Here is a 22,972-nt window from a genome sequence, read left to right on the forward strand (position 1 = left end):
CTGGGAGAGGTGACCTCCATTTCCTCCTTCCCATCTGTCCCCAGGAGAGCAGGCAGCGCCGCACGACCCGCTGGCCCGCGTCTCCCATGTGCTTGCAGCAGCCTGCTCAAGCCCGGATCCCACCCGCTCTAAGCGCCTCTCTGGCCCCCTGCCCGCCCGGCCTGTCCCCACCATCTGCCTGCACCCCGCGGCGCTGGCCCCTGACGCTCCCTGGGGACGTCTCCTTTCTTGACCTCAGCTTCCCGGGGGAAGAAGCCCCATCAGGCGGGGCCGCTGGGGGCAATGGGGAGACGGATACTTGTGGGCCAGAAGTTAACTGACAGGAGGGAAGGGTGGCCCGGGTCACTTTGGCGTGGCATTCAGCTGGCACTGAGAACTGTGTGCTCGGGCACCCAGGGAGTCAGGCGGGCTGACTTACAGACAACGTCCGAGTTTGTGTCCTAGAAAGGAGGCTGCACCTCCGTCCCACAGGGGGCTTGCCCTGAACATGGCTAGAGGCATGTTAGGCGGCAGGGGTGCGACCCCCTGCCAGAGGCTCCGGGGACACCACTGAACGAGGGGGAAGCCCCTGGGGGCCGTCTCTCCAGGTTCCAACCCTCAAACCCTGGGACGTGAAGCCCATGGCTTCAGAACCCATGGCTTCAGAACATTTCATCTTTTGAGCCCTCCAGGGAAAGGAAAAGAAAGAGAAGGGCCGTCGTGGGAAATCCTGTTGTCTCCATGACAATCAACTCCAGCCAGCCCTTGAGAGAGGCCCGGTTCCTGTCTCTCCGGTCACAGGGATTCCCTTGAAGCTGAATCACTGCTTCCTCAGCATTGGCCCCACAGAACAGACGTCTGTGAGCGCTTCCTCCATATTAGGCCTGTCAGGTACCTAAAACCCTTCACGTGGGCCAGGAGTTGCTTTAGCTGTCCTCTTCTGCGGAGAACAAGGGTGAAGGCCAGAGCCTTGCTGAGGTCCCCATCTGGTCAGCCCTCCCTGGCACCCGAGCTCTTAGCTGCTGCCTCGCCGTTCGCCCGGCTCATCCAGGGGCTCAGATGGGCTTTCTCTGGAAGACGGATGGTTTTGGGGGAAGGTGGAGGGCACCTTGGCTACCGGTATCACTAGGCCTTCTGATGGACTGGAGCCTGGGTTTCTCCAGAACCTTCCTGTGGCCCTGGGGCAGTTTATCAGCAAACCAGCTCCTTCCACCCCACCCCACCCCCGGGCTACCTCTGCGGGTGGCTGGCACTGAGCAGCCACATGGCCATCCCTGGCCAGTGGTGACCCGCGCCCACACCGCGTCTGCTCTGCTGGGGTGCTGGCCTGTCTCCAAGGGGTGGGGTAGGAGGCAGAGCTGGGGGGCCCAGTGCAGGCAAGGAAGGAACCCATGGGGGTGACCCCACCAGCAGACCCCCAGACCAGCCACTGCTGAGGCAGGGGAAACGACCCTGAGCCCTGCAGGCCTGGGGGTCCCACGGGGACCGTCAAGAGAATTGCATGGAACCGTGCTCCGCTCTGAAGCCCTGGAAGCTCCTGCCCTTCCCAGGGGGCTCCCCCGGGCACACTCAGCCTCCCGTTGAGGAGGGCCCCGCCCGGAAGAGGCTGCAGGCGGCTCAAGGTCGGCACCCATCCAGCCTGGCATACTGCTTCCTGCCCGGGACCTGCCTGCCATCCACGCCCTTGCCAGCGTCCAGCCAGGCTCACGGAGGCCCTCAGAGACAAGCGTTTCAAGAAACTGAAGCCAAGCGCTGGTCCGAGCCACACCGCTGGGGCCACGGTGCACTCGAGTCCCTGATCCAGAGTTCAGGTTTCCTTCTGTCGGACAGCCGGGTGTCAGTGGCAGGACAGACCTCTCCTCCTGCGTTAGCCCCTCTTCCCACCTGAGAGCTCCAGCTCCCTGTGACCAGAATGCCTAAGGCATACAGACCTCATGACATGTGCCCTTAATTGTCAGGGTCCCTTGAGGTGGAGGGAGAAGGCAATGGCAACCCACTCCAGTACTCGTCTGGAAAATCCCATGGACAGAGGAGCCTGGTAGGCTGCAGTCCATGGGGTCGCTAAGAGTCGGACACGACTGAGCGACTTCACTTTCACTTTTCACTTTCATACATTGGAGAAGGAAATGGCAACCCACTCCAGTGCTCTTGCCTGGAGAATCCCAGGGACGGGGGAGCCTGGTGGGCTGTCGTCTATGGGGTCGCACAGAGTCGGACACGACTGCAGCGACTTAGCAGCAGCAGCTTGAGGTGGAGGGGACAGGTAAGGAAAGGCGCCGCTGAATTGCTGACACTTCTCCCCTCAAAAGCTGGGGGTGACCTTCTGAGCAATGAGGCAGGCAGGTAACAGAAGTGCCAGGAGTCGGGGGCCCGACGGGCTGCTCCGTCGTCCCCAGGAATGGCTTTGGGGACACCCTCTGCTCCACCAGCCTTCCTGTTACCAAGCTGCTCTGTTCATACCTTTCTTTATTCCATCCCGTTCTTCCCAAACTAGTCCTTCGCTCCAGGCCAAGGAGTTGCTTGGTGAGGCGACCTCAAGCTCCTACAGACGGCAAGCACCTCCTTTCCATCTTAGTCACCCTGGCCTGAGTGACCCCCACGCTGCCCCTCTAAATGCCGCTACCAGACTTGGGCCCAGCAACCCAGTATTCACATGGTCACCCCACCCAGGCCAGAATGTCCCCCTCCTTAAATTCTTCACCCAAATGGGCTACCCTTGTGGTGTGGGTCCCAGGTGACCACAGCAATCCACTTGTATCTCACATTCCCATGGCGACTCCTTCAAGGACGTGCCTTGAAGGGTTCCCATCTTCTCTGGTGGCAGCCTCAGTGCCCGGCCCGTGGGTACCATACACACCTCCTGTCTCAGCGTCCTGGCCCAGCCCGAATTTCTGGTCACGTAGTGACCCTCCAGAACCAAGAGGCCCTCCATGTCAGAAACAGCCCCTTAGAGACCCCTGAACCCGGCTGTACACTGGAGTCACCTGGAGACCGTCTGGGACTCCAGGAGTCGGTGATATGTATTCCTAACAGGCTTCCTGGTCAGGACTGAGAAACACCGCCCTGAACTGCTGCCAGCCCGGCAATGCTGCTCTCTGTGGGGGTGGTTTCACGGCCCAGCAAAGGGCTGCAGAGCCCGGGCCTGGCTCGAGGCTTTGGCTTCTCTCCTCCTCCCGACCACTCCCTACCGGTTCAGGGCCTGCGTCCTGGCTTCCCCTGAGTTTCTGCCCTGTCCCCACCTTAGGGTCCCCTGGTCCTCTGTGCACAGCCCTGACTTGCTCCATTGGAAGGGTGTGATGGAGCTGAGCCCTGTGGCCTGGACAGCACGGCCACCCTCCCCTTGGTCCCTGCCTCGGAGGCCCCGGGGAGGGAGGGGAAGCACGGCGCTCCCCTCGGTCCCCACCTCGGCGGCCCCGGGGGAAGCATGGCGCTCCTCGTCCCTACATGCGCCTCTCCTGCCTTCCTGGCCGCATCTGGCTTCCACAGGAGAAAACCGCCTCCAATCAGGGAGCTGGAACTGTTAGTGCCTTTCTGGCCTTCCAATTTTTCGTCTGGGAGTTTTATGGAGTTTTATGATCTGAGATCATTTTCTGTAGCCCACTACACAAGTGCCCACTTAAAGGGCACTGAGATAAACGTCAGGACAGATTGGGAAGTGAAACGCTAACACCCACTGCTGGTAACAAAGAGCAAATATCAGAGCAGCCTTGGCGCTTGAGTCTCTAGGACAATGTGAAGAGATCAGAGTGAAAGGGCTGGGAGGATGGCAGGGTCACAGCCAAAGGGACGGGACAAAGAGAGCATGGATGGGACCGCTTCAGTTCTCCGTGGCCAAATGCAAAGGGGGTTTCTCCTATTTGTACCCCCCTCCACCCGCTGTCAGGAGGCTGCAAAAATTCCTTTTGTGATCAGTCATTTTCAGAGAAATTTAAGATGCATGAAATAGGCTTTTCATGCGAATGTCCCTTTCCAGCCTAGGAGATCTTGATGGGATTAAGCACACGAGAATGAGAAAGGGTTCCAGATGGGACAGTGTCCTGCAGATGCTTGAGGAGTCCTGGGTTTTGGTTATAGAAGACAGCCCCGGGCTTCCCCTGCAGAGTGTGTCAGGCAAGGGGTCCCCCTAGCACCTCATCATCACACCACTGCACACAGATCAGGGTCTGGACGCTGCACAGAGAAATGGGCAATGGAGTTCAACCCTGATATGGCAGTCTTGATCAGGGAGAGTTGACCCTGAGCTGGCCCGTTGCAACCTCAAGATGAGAGGGCAGTGTCCCGACGACCTCAGGATCCTGATGGATTTGCTTGTCAAATGACGGCTGGTGTGTGAGGGAACACAGGGCAAGTAGCAGAATGACTCTGAGTCTGGAATCCTCTGCCAGAAAACCACAACCTTCACCACAAGCAAACAGAATTACACGTTTGTAAACGCAAAGACAAGTTTCAGGAGGAGGTACCTGAAACGGAAAGCAGAGGCTACTTGTGGGGGAGGGAGGGCCGGGGAGGGTCTCTCACATTTCACACTATATTCTTCTGCGTTATTTCCATTTTTATCTTACATGGGTTAAAATGTCTTTTAAAGCAATACAGAAATCATTTAGAAACCTACACGTTCAAGGATCATCGTGGACCCTCTCATGGAGATCTCAGAGGCGGAGCAGCGAGACTGAACAATGGAAACAAGTGCTGTACAAATGAGAGGATCAACAGCTGGGAAGTGGTATTTTTAGCTACGGTGGCTCTTTGCTTCAAAGGCGTAGGTTTCATATAAAACCAGGCAAACCTCCTACAGAGTCTGCCTGTTTGCAAGGAGTGATTAGCATAATACTCCTCGCAGGAGAAAACGCCTGGCTCCACTCTGAGGCAGGAGTGCCTACTACTGGGTGCCTGCTCCTGAAATAGAATCCGAGCAGAAGAGCAAAGTCTTATCAATGGAGACAAGGCCCGGCCTCCCACCAGAGCCGGAAAGCGCCTCCACCCAGGGCCTGGCCAGGGGAGATCTGAGACTGAAGCCTCACATGGGAGGCCTCCCTTCTGCACGGCTACTTAAATCACTTTTGCCTCATGTAAGCACCTTCTCAGAGAAGGCAATGGCAACCCATTCCAGTACTCGTGCCTGGAAAATCCCATGGACGGAGGAGCCTGGTAGGCTGCCATCTATGGGGTCGCACAGAGTCAGACACGACTGAAGCGATTTAGCAGCAGCAGCAGCAAGCACCTTCTTCCGATTTCAAGTACAGAGGGTCTGGGGGCTGCCTTTCTAGATGCCCCTTCCGAGGGGGAGGTCAGAGCCAAGTCAGGGCTGCAGAAGAGGGATGGGCTGGGGAGACGGCAGGTGGGGACCGTGGCCCAGGACTCGGATGCCGACACGTCTGGGAGGTGCCCCCTCCCGAGGTGATGGGGGCCCTGGGAGGCGGCGCCGCTGAGGCCATGCCACCCTCCGCTCCCAGCCCCTCAGGCGCTCATGCCTGTCCAGGCCCATCCATCCTGCCTCCCTCTCTGGCCTCTCCTCCCCGAGCCGGGCTCCCTGCTCTGCTGCCACTATGCTTGGCCTGTAGGTGCATCTCTGATGGCTGTCTTTCCTCTCCTAGGAGCCCCCAGCTGGCTCAGGAAAACTAAACATGTAAAGGGATGTCTGAACGTTTCTCCAAACACCATACACATGAAATGGAAGCTGTGACTTTCCCAGAGCTCTGGAATCACAGATCCTTGTCTTGGGAGCTGGGGTGGGGACGGCTATCACCGGGCGGCCGCCTCGTCCCAGCAGGCCCAGCACCCCACCCTGGGGGGAGTGTGCCCTCGGACTGCATGATGAGGCTGGGGCAGAATGTGGCAACGCTGTTGCTACTGCAGGCACCGCTGGCAGGAGTCCGGGCAGAGGGACTGCAGGGGAGGGGAATGGAGGCGCAGTCCTTTCTCTCTCCTGCTTCCCACGGGGTCTTCCTGCAGAGGGTCAGGGGACCGGGAAATACTCACAGACGGGGTGCACAGCTGAAGATCTGAGAAACCAATTACCGCGCTGCTTGGGGGTGCCAGAAGAAGCAGAAGGAACTGGACTGGGGCGGCGGCTCAGGCTTGAAGGGTAGGAAGGAAGTGAGGTAACGCCAGGAACCTGCGAACTGTTCGGGCCAGGGGCTACCGGCAGAGGGGGGCGGGGGGCCCCTCAGGAATGGGCTCGAAGGAGGCAGGCCTCGTCTGTCAGGAAGGGGATCAGGTCATGTAGGAGGAAGGGAGAAGTCAACTCCTCTCTGGGGATAGATGAGGCAAGCTGGCTGAGCTCACAGGCACCTGGGACTAACTGCCTGAAAGAGCCGCACGCGTCAGGGCAGGGACGTCTGCGTATCTTGAAGGTCTGAAACTCAGTCCAGGTTATCTGAGCACACTGCCGGCCCCAGCACCACTGAACCTTCCAGAACGACTTAACAGCCACATCCCTTGTCAAGCAAGCTTGCTGAGCAGCTCCTTAACTAGCCTCTGGTGTCTGAGGCCAACGGCGCAGCTGGAGACGGACAGTGAATGTCCTCGCCACTGCGAGCCCTGGGCCCCTCTTCCCTGTCGTTCACGGGAGCGTGGGGCACGGGGCTCTGGGACCTCAGGCAGTCCCCCTGTCTCAGTGCCACCCACCCCAGAGTGCCCATGTGTCAGGGTGTCTCTCAGCACTTGCGCACGCCTGCAGCAGGTGGAGAGGGACTTCTGAACCTTCCTGGGGCCTGTCAGTGACTCCGGGGGAGCTGCAGGCTGCTCGGGCCTGGCCTACGCCTGACTCCCAGCCCCGCCGGGGGCCTGCGCCCTGGCTCTGGGCTTCCGAGCACACTCTTCCTACACAGGGGCACCTTCTCCTACCACCTCATTGCCATCGAGTGCCTCATATTCCATGGCTCAGGGACTCCGCACCTCTTTCCAGAAGCTTTCCTGGACCCCTCCCTCCATGCTGGGCACACCCCCCCCATCTGCTCCCACAGAGCACCATCGCTGTTCAAGTTTGGGAGGGCGCTGGGACCCTGTCTCCGAGGGGCCTGCTTGATGACGAGTGGAGGTCAGTACAGCAGCAGCCCTTAGGGGAGCGAGGGAGGGGGCAGGGTGCTGAGGCCTCTGATTCAGTTCACGGGGGTGGGGGTGGTGGGGAGAGAGTGGTGGGGTGGCGAGCGCTTGCTCCCAGCAGTCCATTCAATTCAGAGACAGGATTCTTGCCTGGACTGACAGCTGTGGGCTAATTTCCAGGGCTCTACCCGGCTCCTTAATTTTACCCACTTGGTATTTTCATTCCTGAAGCACGAGGGGGATGGAGAGGCACTGGGGTGGGGGAGGCGTGGACAGCGGAAGGGCTGAGCCCCGTGGGGCTGGCGGACTCAGGCATGGGGGCGGGGGGCAGTGTAGGGGGAAAGGATGGGGTAAGAGCCATGGCTTTTTTTGTTTTTTAATTTTAAAAAGGAAAAACAACAACAACAAAAAGCCAGCTCCCAAATCCTACACCCCTGATTTTCCTCAGTAAGCATTTTCAACAAGGTCACAAATGCATTGGCTCTATCGAGTTTTGGCTCCAAACCACGTTTCAGGCAGTCTTTAAAAGCCAACTCTTGGCGTAGCTTCAGCTGAGCCTGAGGAGAGGAAAAACTAGGGCACTTTTATGCTTCGAGAAAACATAAGATCCAGGTCACAGCTTCTTGGATCTGCTGAAGCTGCCGGGCACCCCACCTCCCCGCAGGCCCAAACCTGCAGACCCCATCAACCCTGCCGTTTCCTCCGGAGCAGGAATCACGACACTGGGGCTCACATTTCTGAGTCGCTCATCTGCCTGTGTCACTGGACTGCCACCTGGGTGAAGGCAGGAGCGTGTGCCCGGGGCTGGCTCGGGGCCTGGTACGCCAAGGCTGCTCCAGGACCAGCCCCGGAAGAACCGCGCAGCATGCACCTGTGACCCTGCCGCTGCCTGGGTGAGCCTGAGCTCCTCCCTGCCCTTCCCACAACGCTCCTGCCCACCACGACCCGAGGGTCCGTCCTGCGGACCACAGGGCCGGGTCTGCATTGGCCTACCTGGGTGTGGCACAGGGCAGAGCCTCAGTCCCCGCCTGTGTGAGAGGTCTCAGCTGACCCTCAAGCCCCTCCTGGGCACCAAACTGAGCCCAAACCCAGACCGAGGTGCCCCCCATCCCTTGAGTCATGGTCCGGGGCCGCCACGCTGGGGGACAGCATGAACGGCCTTGCTGGGTGCAGGGCTGGGTCTGAGTCCCACCCCAGCTCCACACACAGTGACACAGCAACATACAACAAGCAAGTCCTAGCCTCGGGCACGGTGCAGTGTTACAAATGGAAACCACAGAAAAGGGACCGGATCAGCTGGAGGTCTGATCCCTCACGAGCTGCCCCACCGCCCACCTGCCCCCCGTGGTGGTCTCCGGGAAGGTCACAGGGACATACACAGCTCCCAGCCTGCAAGCAGAGAGGAGGGGGATGTCCCTCCTTCCACCGCCGCCCCGGTGCGCCCTCAGTGTTGCCTGTTTCATACCCGTTTTCAGGCAGCACTGAGGCTGACTAGAGCGGACGCCGGCTGGGTCTGCCTGTCCATAGCCTGGGGTTCTGGTTCCAGAACCAATTTCCCACGAGCAGCAGCCCCTCCTCGGTGGGAGAGGGGCACAGTCCCAGGTCCTGAGACTCCAGCCCGGCATGGGGCTGACGGGGAGGAGAGACCTGGGCCTGAGGACGCCCGGAGGGCTCCCTCTTGGGCCTGAGGATGCCCAGAGGGCTCCCTCTTCGGGCTTGCCAGTCCTTGTCCCCACTACGCAGTACTTTGTCTTCCACAGAAGTGTGAGAATGGGCTTTGTGTCACATGCAACCGAGAATCCTGACCTGACCGGGCAGCTGTGACCAGGCAGGGCGTGGGGGCGGGGACAGAGGAGGGGAGGCCGCAAGGGGCAAGTCTTAGGTGCTCAGTGGCTTTCTCACCTACACTTCCCTAGAAAACAAGACACAGCGACAGTCAGCCACAGAGCGCCTGCTTTCCAGGAGCAAGCCCAAGGGAGCGGCCGCCGACGGCGCTGGAGGAGCCAGGGGCTGGGCACAAGGGGAGCGGGAGTCAGGCCCGCTCTGGGGACCCAGACTCCCACACCCGGCTCCCTGATTGACACACACAGAGAGGGTGGGAGTTTCTCATCGCAACGGCGGCCCTCCGTCACCACCAGGCCCTCCCACACAATCACCAGGTACAAGACACTCCCCAGAGCACTTAACCTCCCAAGGACTGGCAGGAGACCACGGTGGCTACCATCTCCACTTTCACGCAGGAGAACGATGCTCAGCAGAGCAGCTGCAGGCCCTTTCCTCCGGAGAGCGCTCTGCTCCGCTCCACCAGGGGCTCTGCCCCATCCGGGGGCACGTGACCCTGCAGAAGCCAACGCGAGCCCTCCCAGGGCACAGCCAGCACGCGGCCCGCGAAACAGGGGCCACCTCCCCACCAACGGGAGAGACCAAAGCAAAGAGGCTAACCGCGGACAGGCTGAGAGGAGAGATGGCACCACACCACAGAGAGACGCCAAGTTCCTGGGCCTTGCAGCCGCGCCTCGGTTTGACTGTAAGGGCCAGGCAAGGCCCCTTGCTCGTACTGGTGACTGTGACCTGGGTTCCCACCTTCTGTCACTCCAAGACTGCTGACAACTGTAGTTAGATCTAAGTGGCTCTAACTCCAGGCTGCAGACTTCCACTGGCCGGGTTGCACCAGAAGCTCTGGGATTCAGCTGATGAGGGTTGCGGAATGGAAAGAAGGTGGGAATCATTGCACAAGCAGGCTGGATGAGGTGGCCTCCGAGACCCTGTCCAGAGCGAAGTTCTAATGCCTCTGGGCTTTAGGCGGATTGTACTCAGAGTCCAGCTCACAGGGAACGCTCACCAGAAACAGGCAGCTCTATGGTTGGTCCTCATGAGCTCCTAATCCCCTGAGAAAAGCACCACAAACTGTAAAAAATGCTGAGAGGCAGAACGTGTCACCCGGACTACATTAGAAATAAAGAACTTCTGTTCATCAGAAACACATTTAAGGTGGCGATAAGGCAAGCTGCAAAGTAGGAGATAATTACAGTACACACACTGGAGAAAGACTTGAATTCAGAACGTATAAAAACTTCCACAAATCAATAGGAAAGTCACCAAAAACCCAGTGGGGAAATGACTTAAACAGGCTCATTGCAAAAGAGGATATCCAGAAGGCAAAAAAGTGATGAGAAGTTCTTTAGCTTCACTAGTCTTCGGGGAAATGCAAATTAAAAGCACAAGGTGAGGAGAATTCCCTGGTGGTCCGGGTTAGGACTCTGCGCTTCCACTGAAGGGACCACCAGATTCAACCCCTGGTGGGGGAACGAAGATCCTGCAAGCCAAGCAGGATGGCTGGAAACAAATCAAACAAAACCCCACAAGGTGACACCACCACAAACCCAGCAGGACTAAGAGCAAAGACTGACGATACAGTGTCAGTGAGGGTGTGCGCAACGAGAACTCTCACCCATCCTGGATACAAGTGGGAACCGGTGCAGCTAGGACAGTTATGTGTCAAAGCCAAACACGTGTATGGCCCTGCTCCGCAAATCCCCAGGCATTACCTATGAGAAATGTGCACATGTGTCCACCAGAAGACAAGGGAAGGGATGCTCACGGCAGCATTATTCACAGCAGTGCCAAAGAAGACAACCCAGATGCCCACGGCCAGCAGAACGGTAAGTGAGTCTCAGCTCCTCACACAGTGGAGGACGAGACAGACATATGAACTGCTGCTATATGGGACACAGTGAATCTCACAAACACGTGGTGGGTCAAAAGAAAGCTTATAAAAGAGCACAGATTGTATGATTCCATTTATATATAGCTCAAAAAATCAGGTTAACAACAAAAAACCCTCTAAACACCAAAACAAAAAAACCAGGTACACGAATGTACAGTTAGAAGTCAGGCCAGTGCCTACTTGCGGGAGGAGGAGTAGGGAGAAGACATGAGAGGGGCCTTTGGCTGCCAGAAACGCTCTGCTTGTTGATTTTATCACTCGTTCCCTGCACACAGGAAGCCGGCAAAAACTAACCAAGCTGTAGGACTCTTACGATTAACGTACCTTTATACGGTATGCTGTTATTTAATGAAAAATTTACATTAAAAAAAAAGGCATGGTGGAAATTGAGCCATGGAGGGAGGACTGGCTGCCACGGTGGCCTGACCAGGAGAAGGAGATGGACGTGTGGCACAGAAGCCACACGTGTCAACGTCTCGTGGTGGAGAAAAGAGAGGGCTTTGCCAGAGAGGTGGCAAAATGGCAGAGAAAACAAGGCAGAACCGGGGACCCAGGAGGCCGCGAGTCTGCCGATGACAAGGCCTGGGTGAAGACGGGAGCTCCGTTATCGGGCTAGAGCGGCAGCTCTCTGGGGAGTGAAACGAGGAGGCTCAGATGCCCCACGTTAAGCAGGCGGTCCTGGGCCAGAGCAGGAGCTGGGGCGCGGGACCATGACCGCAGCCCGGACCAGTGTGCGGCCGGTGGAGACGAAGCAGGAGACGCACAAACTTCACGCCGAGGAAAGCGACGTCCAAACGGAAAGAGGGACAGGCAAGGCTGGAGACAGATGCTCAACAGAGGGCTGGAGAAAAACGAGATGCCTCAGGACTGCACTTGGAATCTGTCTCAGCTCAGCTTCAAAGAAAGAGAGAGAGGCCAATGTGGGTGATATGAGCAACTGTGATAAACCAGAGGAAAAACAAACGAGCTGGGAGGAGAGAGGGGTTGAGACTTGTCCTTCTGAGCAAGAATCAAAATGGAGATTTAGCCCAAGAAAGACCGTCCCTGTCCGAGTGCCAGGCAGTTCCAGTGAGATTATGTCATCTAAATACAGACCGGAAACAGGCCAGCCTGGCGGGCGGGCAGGAGGCTGGAGGCCCAGGGCCTGAAGGGAGATGGGGAGGGACTCACAGACTCATCCTCGGTCCCCTTCTGAGCAGGGACAGGCAGAGGGTGAGAGCCAGGAGAGGGCGGTGAGAAGGGGGCCACACCAGGGTTCTCTGTGGGTTAGCGACGCCTGGGAAATGCTCCTTCCAGTCAGGCTGAGGAACAGCAAGTCCAGGCTGGACACTGGGCGGTTTTCCCCTAGGGCCTCCGGCACCCAGAAGACAGCTAAGGCTCTGGGCTCCATGGCGGGTGTGCAGCGCCCCCGCGGACCTGCCCTGAGACACGGGTGAGGGAACGGGCGCAGGGGCTCCTGGGCTGCAGGGAGACGCGGGGGTGAGGGTGAAGGCCCAGCGCCCACGCGCTCCTGGGGGCCGAGCTGCCCGCCCCAGACCCCGCAAGCGCGCAGCCGGGGTTACACGGCCCCCTCCCCACGGGCCGTGCGCTCTGTCACGTGGGCGGGTGCCCGCGGTCTGAGGTGGCTTTGGCGCCAAGACGCCCTCAGGCCAGGGCCCTTCAGTCGCATCTGCTCAGAGACCGGAGCTCTCCTTCCATGTGGAAGGGGCAGCTGGTCTGACGGCCTTTCACAAACGGCTCGTGATGGAAACCCTTTTGCGTATTTTACTGAAGATGAGTATGACTGTGTGTGTGTGTGTGTGTGTGTGTGTGTGTGTGTGTGTGATCTCTGTGCCACCTGCTAAAAGAATATGTTTGTGGAGAGAGAGGGGAGGAACACACAGGGGCCTCCCACAGCAGCCTACTCTAGGAAACCCTAGGTGAAAAGGCTGGGTGAAAAGGAACAAAGACAGAGCTTCCTGAGAGCCAGGTCACAGTGGACCACCGGGATACAGACTTCTGTAACTGCTGTTCCAGGAGTTTCAAAGCACACTTAGGCCGAGGACACCCGCTTGTCTCTCCTGGCTCAGATGCAGCCCTACCCCAGGGAGGCAGGAAGGATGAAAGTGACCTCTGGGGGCCAATTCCAAACCTGCTGATATTCTGTTAAGTTGCTCCACTGTGATCCCCGGCAGCTACTTCCTAATTAACCGAGCTGTCTGACTTCCCAAGGTCAAAGCTTTGCTAGTTTCCTGGCGTCCTGAGGTAAGGTATAAACAGATCCAGAGACAACTGCAGTTCTACAACCTCTCAAGCTTCAGAGAGAAATTCACTGTCTACTTCCCAGCCTCTGGATACAATGCTGGGAGCTGACGCTTCTCAGATGTGTGGACTACAAAGCAAGAGCTTTTAACCGGAGGCTGGGATGGCCCAGCAGGTGCCGCCACCCATGTGATGAATCTCTGGGGGCCTTTTAAGGTACCCTGTGTGGTGGGCACGCAGTGGTCCCTGAGTCCTTCCCCTCCACAGGCGCTCCTGGATGCGGGGCAAACCGCTGGCTCCATGGGTCACATGGCCTCCCTCTGCCAAGTTCACCCGTGACCTCTAACCTCCCAGAAGCCCTGCTCAAAGTCTCCTTTGAGCCCCTAATTCCATCAGTGCCCCTCTCATGGATCCAGGAGGACCCTTGGAACATGGGGCCACTTCCCTCTAGAACTGCCCAGACTCCCAGAGCACACTGCACAGGGCTCTCTCTGGCCAGCACGTCCTCTCTTCCCCCACACCCCTGGCTGCACCTAATTAATCCCAGCCTGACCCAGCAAGGCCCATCACATGTGGTTTCCATATTCCAGAAGAAAAGACATCACTTCTTGCAGTGTGCACGAGAGTGGGTTCTACACGGAGAGTGTGCAGACTGCCTGGAGGAGGCCCTGGGTCACAGATGGTTCTGCGAGGTGCTGGATGCCAGCATTTTGCCAAGGACGAGAGAGCAGTGGAAATGGACTGGGCTCTCTGCATTTTTGCCCCTTCCAGGGACGTCTTTTCACCTTTGCGGGCAGGGCTTTCTTGCAGGCAATCTTTGGCATGTCGGCTCGTGCCACCCTGCATTCACAGGCCCTCAGCATCGTTCCGATTAGGAGATGAAAGTCAGGAGCTGGCTGTGCAAAGCAGCCTCTGCCACATACTCCTTGTGCTATCCTGCATCTCATCTCACAGACACACCCCAGCCCCTGGAGAGGAGTGACGGGGTAAGGCTCCAGAAGGTTCCCACAGGCAGCTGGGCAGGCTGACTGAACGCTGACAGGGAGAGGAGCTGCTCCTGAGGGGGATGGAAGCGATCCCCTGGAGAAGGTCCCGCTCAGTGTCCCGTCCCCTTCCCCTTGGCTGAGGACCCATCGAGACGGACAACTGACGGAAGACCCCAGCCCTCCTGCACCTGGGGAGGTGATCGGGACCTGTTTCTGCAGACAGACTCAGGGTGGCGCGTGTCTGTCACAGCAATTTGTTTTTAGTGTGAGCAAATGATGCGCTCCATTAAATGGGCATGAGGGAGAGCTGAGCTGGGCCTCCCAGCAGCTTTCCCGCAGGCTGGGGGCTGCAGGCAAAGCCGCCTTTTGGCACCGCTCTGTGAACAGGGTCTGGCCACGTCCCTTGATTCATCTTTCATTCACAGCAGCACAATGGGCTTTGGGGGACCAACCCATGACCCCAGCAGGTAAGGTGGCATGCAGAAACGGACAGGGAAAGGGGGTGCACTGATGCCAAGTGAGCTCCAGAGGCCCGGGGGATGCAGACGGCAAGGCAAGCAGGGGCCGGGTCGGAAGGGCGGGCCCGTGGTGTGGGCCGCCTCAGCCACAGGGGCCGCCTGTCCCCGCTGAGGAGCGCATGAGGACAGCACAGCGGCATTTCCCAATTAGGGCGTGAAAAGAGAGCTCCTCTTGCGCCACTGTGCCCCCTCCCGCCCCACAATTGAAAACAAGTCCAGTTTCCAGTGGCTTCCTAGCCCGGGCTCCTGGCCCCCCCCCCCCCCCAGTGCGGGCTCTTCTGTGGAGCCTGGGGCGGGGGTCAGGGGAACAGGATCAGCAGGGGACGCATCAGGGACGCGGGGCCTCAGCGAGCTGGATGGGCTGCCAGGCGTGTCTGTATCAGAGGAGGGCCAGAATGAACCAGAAGCTGCGTCCAGTGGGGCTTCTCGGGGTCAGGGTCTCATGGAAGAAAGCCTCGTGACAGCTCCCCCGCTCTTGGACCCCTTCTCAGGGCCTCATCTTGGGGGCTTCCCTTTCTCCCGGGATGGGGCTCGGGACCTCAGCCACCATGGACGGGGCTGGCTGGGGCTGCAGCCCTGAGTCCACAGCACAGTCATAGGCTGAAGAGACAGCATTCTCCGGCCAGCCCTCTTTGCAAGGCTGCAGGGAGGAAGGGGGTGGGGGAGGCACAGCTGATTAGGCCCAGGCCGGCAGGAGGGCTGCGCTGGCCAAGGGTGAGCGTGCTCAGCCGCACAGGCTCGCCGGCACAGAAGCAGGCCTTGTCAAGATCACAGCTGTTGGGCTGCACTGGAGTTCATGTCACAGTTTATCAAAGAGGCTGCGTTTTCTCCCTCCTCTCCTTTTCTCCGGAATATAGTGGGACGGTTCGTGGGAAAACAAGCCCTGTGCTTGTTCTGTCTGCACTGGCTGAGGGGGGGCGGGAAGGGCCGGAGGAAATGTACACGCACACCCACTCGGGGCCGGGCCGGGCCACTGGTGGGCGCCCTGGGAGCCGGCGCTCGGCACAGAAGGTCGATTCTCTCACCCTCTCCCGGGCCGGTCTCCCCTCCCCACAGACCACGGGGCAGGGGAGGGCACCGAGGCCGCGTCCTGAGGCCAACAGCAGCTCCCCCCCAAGCTGTGCCCGGGCGCCAAATGCTCAGCATCTGCTGCACCCTTCTCTGCAGAATGACGGGGCAGGCGTGACAACCGTCGTCTTACAGTCAGAGCAAACTGAGCTTGGAGATGGTCCACACAGGTAAAAACTGGAGGAACTGGGATTCGAACCCAAGGTCGTTTGACTTGAGAAGCTCCTTCTTCAATTGGCTCCCAGGTGGCATCTGCCTGACCACTGTGGAGCCCTGGGGAGGGGTGCAGGTGTGGGCAGAGCTGGCCGCTAATACCACCTGTGCTCAGCATCCGCCCTCCCTGAGTCTCTGCAGCCGGAAGAAGGGCCTGGGCCCAGGGCGGGGCACAGCAAGCCCGGCTGAGATCAGGTTTTGGAATCCCTGGCTTCCCCAAACTCAACATGCCTCTACACAGTTACGTCCACCAAATAACAAGGACACCGAGCGGATGTCTGACCCCCACAGGGGCTCCATTCCCGCCCCTCATGGAGGGGCGGCCTGGGAAGGCCAGGCGGGCGGGTAACCACTCCGGGCCTGCGGAGGGTCCTGCATCTTCCTCAAGGCCGAGACTCCCGGCCAGATGTCTGTCCTCAAGAACTCCGGATGCCTCTGTCCTTCCAGTAGCTGTCCCTGGACCCTGAGCTAAACCCACCATTGCAGAAACAATGGCTAGCCACTTATCTGCCAGAAGAGCCTCTTTCCTTTCTTTGCTCAATCTTGGAGGTTCAGGGGAGCAACTTCTAGCTGGCTAAACACCACAAAGACGGGGTTAAGAGACATTCACTATTTCTTATCAGACTGGCTTCACCTCCGTGGTCCGCATGCATCACTAGTGTGTGCTTCTTCAAAGACACCAGCACAAAGTAAGGAAATGAGATGGGAGGGAGGTGGGCAGGCTGACCCTCCCAGGCGCGGGCCCCAGCAAAGCTCTGCTGAAGGACCTCGACCCCGTCTGACCATGAGGAGGAGGAGGGCACACAGCTTCAGGCCCTCCTCCATGTCAGGCGGCCTGGCACGCTGGTCAGCCTCCCAGGGCCGATGCGGCCCCAAGGAAGCTGTAACTGGACATGACAAGGGCTGGTGCTACCTCAGGGCGGGGGGCAGGATGGCAGGAGGGACAACATATGTGAGGGGCCCAGTGACAGGGCCTTCCGTCCTGCCCGCGGGGTTCTCCACCCGGGGCTGGGAGGGCACGCTGGCCAAGTGGGCTGTGAGCGAGCTGTGCCCTGGGGGCAGGCGTGGTGCCCATGGAGGCCCCAGCGTGGTCCATGAGGGACGTGAGCCCAGAGCAGCGAGTAACTGCCATGCTGGACGGACTCGGCCCTAGGAGGCTGAGGGGCGAGGACCCTCCGGGGAGATGGGCGCCAGGCGGTCCTGGCGTGCGGGCTGTGCGGGCCCCTCAGGGACCTGGCTCGGCCCTCTCTCATGGAAGGGACAAAGGGCCAGCTGCAAAACTAGCGGAGTGCAGTGGTCTGCAGCCCAGCACCAACCAAACCAGGCGGGCACATGGTCTCTCATTTCCCTCCTGCAACAATGAGGATTCCCACCAGCCCAGGATGCCTGGGAGACCCTCCAGAGCAAGCGAAGCCTTGCCACCCTGGAGGCTCTGAACAGGACCACCAGCTCCGCAAAGCCTTGGCACTGATAGGAGAGAGAACAGCCCTACCCACGTGCACGCCCACGCAGCCCCCACTTCCGCCCTGCGCTGTCTGGGGAGGTCGGCGACCCCCCAGCACCCTCTCCCCAGGCCCCGATGGGGCGTGCCAGGCTGATGGAGGCTGGAAAAACCCACTGCAGCGGGGCTCTCCAGAGAAGAAACTAGCTACAAACTCCCTTTTCAAAGGCCTCTCTCTCCACTGGTTTCCTGAAAGTCTTCCAGGCAAGGAGGACTCATCAAAAGAGCCAACACCTCTGCAATTTGGAAAGCCGCACGAAGCTAGCTGTCACTCGTGTGGGAAGAGTCTGTCATTTTCCTGGTGGGGGGTCCCTTCAGTCCCCAACTTGATGTGAAAAAACAAACATGGAAACCTTCCGCTTTTGGCCAGTGAGGTTCAGAATCCACTTTTGCCCTCTGTAACCGTGACTGTCATCTGGGATCACTCTGCCGCCCAGGGGCCTTTGGCACTGTCTGGGAACATTTCTGACTGTATAGACTGGGGCGGTGAGGGTGCTCCTAGCCCCTGGTGGGTCGGAGCGGGGGACGCTGCTCGATACCCTAGAGAGCACAGAACAGCCCCGCCACCGAGAATTAACCAGCCCCAGAGGCCAACGTGCCGAAGCGGAGAAGCCCTGCTCTCCTCAAGCTTAGGAAAGCAGGGGGCGCGACACCCACCACCACCAGGAAGCCCTGGGTGGTCCTTCCCAACGGGCAGGGACTGTGCCGTCTCCTGTTCTTTGCCCTTCCGTCCCCTCCTGAGAATCAATCCTTGGACCATCCCCAGGGTGGCCTCAATGCCACTCTCCCCCTGGAGCGGGGCCCTGGGTTTGCTCCCCCGTTTCCTTGCCTGCCACTCCCCCCCATTCCCAGCTGCACTCAGCAGGCTCCTCCCCGCCTCCTGCCCCCTCACTGCTTCCTGCGTCCCCCTCTTTCCTCGGCTTCTTTCTGCCTCCCAGGCCTTTCTTCTCAGCCTCCTCTCCTGGCTTCTCCCTCTTTCTGCAACCATCACACACTGGAGGAGCAGAAGAGACCATGGTTGCCTCAACCCCTTGCATGACATGAGGGTGAAAATCCGAGGCCGTGGGAGAAGAGGAGCACCCAGAACTGACCTGATGATGAAGGCGCCTCTGACCTCCAGGAGCTTCCGCTCACTGCTGAACCTCTTGAGAAGGTTGATCATGAACTTGTAAAAGTAGGAGTTCATGGTCGGGGTGGAGGGAGAACACTCCAAGCCTTTGGTGCCTACAGAGGGAGGGACAGAACGGGGTTATTCTGCATGCCCACAGAGAGGAGACAGTTACCAATGCCAAGAAGGTGGGGAGAATCCCTGCGCAAGTAGATGAGGGAACACTGTCCCTCAAGGGCCACGGTGGCAGCAAAGAAGCAAGGACCAAACACGTGTGCGCAAGCTGATACAACTCTGCTCTCTACAAACACAGCCATTCTCCTGGCCACCCCTCCAGTGGACCCTCCATCACTTAGTCAACACTCCCTACGTGAGACTAGGTGCTAGGTGCCAGGTGTTTTTGAAAAAACAGAACACATTTTTAACTCATCATCCCAATAAATAAAATACTATACCTGGGCTTTGGTGGGTTAAGAATAAATGGCAAGTCATAGAGAATAAAGAGGGAAGGCAGGCACACAGCCCCAGTAGTCCACAAAGCCAACAGACCCCCAGAGGCAGAGGCCACACTCCTTTCCCACTGCTGCTCAAGGAGAAGCCAAAGATGGCACACGCTGGCAAAACGTGACGAGGCGTTTTCACCTGCACCCCATGATCTGAAATCAGACATTCTTCATCTTCAGGCAAAGATGCTCTGTTAGAGTACCACTCTGAAGACCTTGAGCTGGCTTTACAAGCAGAAGCACACTCGAGGTCTCCCCCTTATGTGCTCGGCCGCTCAGCCGTGTCCGACTCTTTGCAACCCCGTAAACTGTAGCCCACCAGGCTCCTCTGCCCATGGGATTCTCCAGGCAAGAACACTGGAGGGGGTTGCCATTCCCTCCTCCACCCTCTTATGTACCCCAGCTGAAAATACACGGAAGGCCAGAAACAGCGCCGTACCTCAGCCCCGCCCCAGCCTTGCACACGGCCCCGTGTAAGGCATCCAGTGCAGAGGGGACTAGAGTTGGACTGATGCAATTCGCGGATGATCCCGACGTCGTGTGTTCATACCCCCCTTGAGATCGCCCCCTTCCTTGCTTTCTAACACATGCTGATCTCAACAGCACTGCTGGAAAGAAGTAGTGGTGATGATAGGAATCCTCAATTCCATCTGCCTGACGCATTAATAGGGCATCTGATTTTTTTGGTAACAGTTTAATTGCGATACAACTCATATACTATCAAGTTCACCCTTTTAAAGTGTACACTTCAGTTAAACAGGCAGGGAGTGGGGTCTCTGGGAATCAAGCTTGGCTGTGCGAGGGGATATCCCAGAAGCATCAACCCAAAGCACAAGTGTGTGGAACCATCATCCCGAGCATAAGCAAGCCTTACAGAGGAGCCCTGGTGCGCCGACTTCATCAGATGCCGGGCCCAGGAAGCAGCAGTGAAACCTTTTCCCAGGAGGCCCATCATTTTGCTGAACTCAGACTTCCTTACATCCTCGCCAGGTCCTTACAGGGAAGTGGCTGGGAACTGGAAAAGGTGTTTCCTGATTTTTTTTCTTCCCCCTGGCTGTGAACTGGTCTGTGAGGATGCCTCACCAGGAGCCACACCTTCAAACTACTGCCTTCTCTCCGGAACTTCCTCGACAGCTCCCGTGAGTAGTGAGTCATGTCCGGGGCGAGCCCTGCGTGAGAAGCCAGTTCAAGGACAGGTCTCACGGCACTTCCTGTCTGCAGTGTGTAGTTCTGGGTCCCTGTCCGGAAGAGCCTGGCCCGGGGCCGTCCTGAGTGACTCTGGAATGGCAAACAGTCTGCTCCCGGGGCCCGAGGGGCTGTCTGCAGAATCGAGTGTCACATTCTTACAGATCGAGTTACTCCAGGCCCAGCTGGGGCTGACTCTGAAGAGATGGCTGTGGATACAGCTGTGAGGCGCCCGGTGTCCCTGTCCCCACACTTGAGGACATGAATTCTGTGGCCCCCGTGGAGGCCTGGCTGGAGGTACTTGTGGCCTGGGGTCCAGCTCCCTGCAGCCTTCCGGGTGCTCGGTGACCATGGCTCCTTATGTCCCTGTCCCGCCCATTGGCAGGCTTAGGTTCCACAGTATTCCAAAGGACAAAAAGATCAAAACAGTGACTGACTATAAAGAAATCCTCCCCACCCGGTGCCAGTCTCCAGTTCCTGGGGACTGGGTGACTTGAGCAGGCACTGGGGAGAGGTCCTGGGTGGTTCGGTTCTTACAGAGGCAGTGGGGGTTTTTTGGCTGCACCATGTGGCACACGGGATCTTCAATCCCCAACTCCTGTCCCCTATAGGGGTAGATTCTTAACCACTGGACCATGAGGGAAGTCCCAAACATGGTGTTTAGAGATTGGCTTGGGAGTCGATCACACCTGAGATCAGATCTTCACTCAACCCCCAACTAGCTGTGCAATTTTGGACTCTTAGCCCCTCTAAGCCTCAGTTTTCTCATCTGTAAGATGGGGGCAATGAGAGCCCACGTTAAATGAGACAGAAGATGTAATGTAGCAGGCCTGGGGCCTCCTACGTAGTCTGCGCTCGATCAAGAGAGGCTGTTACCACCGGCAAACCTGCCCTAACCTGGAGTGCTGTGTGAGGCAAATGGGTCCCATTTTCTGAGCCATGGCCACCTATGGGGCCCACAGTCAACTCTCGAGGTCCAGGCCCACATGGTGTCCCCTGGAGCTGAGGAGGCCCTTAGGAGGGAGGGCGGGGGGCAGAGTCACATGTGGGAGACGACGTGTTGAGAGACTCCTGTTCTCACAGAGCAGTGGTTACTGTGGAAGCTTCCGCCACTTACTTCAAAGAGCAGGAGGCTGGGTGCAACCTAAGTGGGCACCGGGTGCCTTCCGAGGCTGATGGGAGAGGCTGCGGAGCTGCCTGAGGCCTGTGGCCCTTCAGGCTCCGGCTGCCAGAGCAGACTGTAGTCAAGGCCACTGCCCCAGGAAAGAAGGCCCTGTAGGAGTGGGCGGGGAGCCTTGGGGAACCCCGGGGAGGAGGGGGGCGACACAGGCTAGGCAAGGGCGGCCGCCTCTGCCGACCACCCAGGATCGGGTGGGGCCACCTCGCTCCCTCCCGGCCTCCTTTCCCCCGGCCCACCAGCCACTGCTCTGACTGACCAGCCAGCTCGAGGCGGAACTGGAGAGAGGGTTCTGGGCAGGGCTGCAGGCCTGGGAGGGGAGACGGGGCGTGGAGGGAGAAGGAGCTCTCCAGGAGTGCTCCCACGGGGAGTGCCAGGCCTCTCTCAGTTGAATCCATCTCTACCCAAACGCAGCCCCCCGTGGGGCGCCCGCCTCTTGCCTGTCTGCACGGGAGGACAGGCCAGGGGTGCGGGGTTGCAGCCCCCCGATGTGTGCCCAAGGGTCTGCCGGGAGGGACGGCGGGAGCCATGCTGGTCGGAGGTGAGGGGAGGGCTGGGAGCAGCCTGCTCTCAGGAGAAGGCACCCCTGGGGGGCCGAGGAGAGCGGGACTCCGTTCCCCTTCTGCCGAGGACCGCTGGCCTGGCCTCTCTGCTCCAGAAATGCGGGCTTGGGCAGGAAGCTCACGTGAGTGCTGCTGGCCCAGGGCAGGCAGATGCCGCCTGGAGCACTGGGTGTGCAAAGCCAGGCCAGGAGTGGGCGGCCGGCGAGCCGGCGCTGCAGATGTTCCTAAGTGAAACCTGATGTGGCGACAGGAGACTCTGCAAAGCGCCGCACAAACAGCCTTCCCCGGGATGTTCTGGATCAAGCTCTGCGGCTGTGACGTGCGCTGGCCTCACATGTCAGGATAAAAATAGCTCTGGCCTCAATACACCAGGCGCTACAGTTCAACAAAACCAGATGCGAGAGTATCACCGCCCAGCCCAGGGAAGGTGGGGAGGGCCTGCGGACGCCCAGGGCAGGTCCGGCGCTGACTGGTGGGGCGGGGGGCCCGCGGGGGTGACACCTCTGGGCTGGTCCGGCGGGAGCCTCACAGGCTCCAGGAGCCCACGGCCCAGCCCGCAGCGAAGTGCCCTGAGTGTGGGGCTGGGACGGGGTCTCAGGGGTGGGGAGCCCTCGCGTCAGAGGGCCCAACCCCCATGGTGGTGCAGACCGATCCAACAGGCAGTCACGTTGGTCTCTGTGGAAGGGCCAGGCAGCCCTCTGCCCTGGGCAGTCCCCCAAGTCCAGGAGGCTTTCCAGCTGCCTGCTTCAGAGCAAGAGAGAAGCGAAGGGGCCACGGCAGGGCCTGGGAGCACCCCCGGCTGGCGGGGGAGGGGGGCCGCGGCAAGGTGAAGGAAGCAGGCTCCTGGGCCAGCACCACTGCCGGCCACAGTCCGAGCCCTGTGGGAATGCCAGCTACACTCTTCTCAGAGAAGGGGCTGACCCACGGAGCGGGTCCAGTGAACTGACACGGGGAAAGTGCTTAAAACAGAGCCCCGTTCCGAACAAGAGCCCAGTACATTAGAGTCACTGCTGTCCTTGGGGAAACTACCAGGGATGGCTTTCTGGGTTTCCTTTAGAATTTATCTCCGCATTTGGTCACACCAGGCTGGGCTATAAGCAATGAAACTGAATCAGAACGCTTGTCTTTGCCCATGTGTTTGGAGCTGGGAGGAGACAGC

The 22,972-nt window shown here is 59.0% G+C and overlaps 1 protein-coding gene across 3 annotated transcripts in view; it reads right to left on the reverse strand.

Annotated features, from left to right (window-relative positions):
• VAC14 (VAC14 component of PIKFYVE complex) overlaps positions 1–22,972 on the reverse strand; it is an 84,500-nt gene that overhangs the window by 15,691 nt on the left and 45,837 nt on the right. For all 3 annotated transcript variants that reach the window (XM_081508797.1, XM_081508796.1, XM_081508795.1), the window contains exon 14: positions 18,369–18,501. In XM_081508797.1, the coding sequence (XP_081364923.1) occupies positions 18,369–18,501 (133 nt within the window). The remainder of the gene's footprint in view (positions 1–18,368; positions 18,502–22,972) is intronic.

This window comes from Giraffa tippelskirchi, chromosome 7 (genome assembly GCF_054371585.1).
Source record: "Giraffa tippelskirchi isolate mGirTip1 chromosome 7, T2T-mGirTip1v1.2.pri, whole genome shotgun sequence".
Classification (NCBI taxonomy): domain Eukaryota; kingdom Metazoa; phylum Chordata; class Mammalia; order Artiodactyla; family Giraffidae; genus Giraffa; species Giraffa tippelskirchi.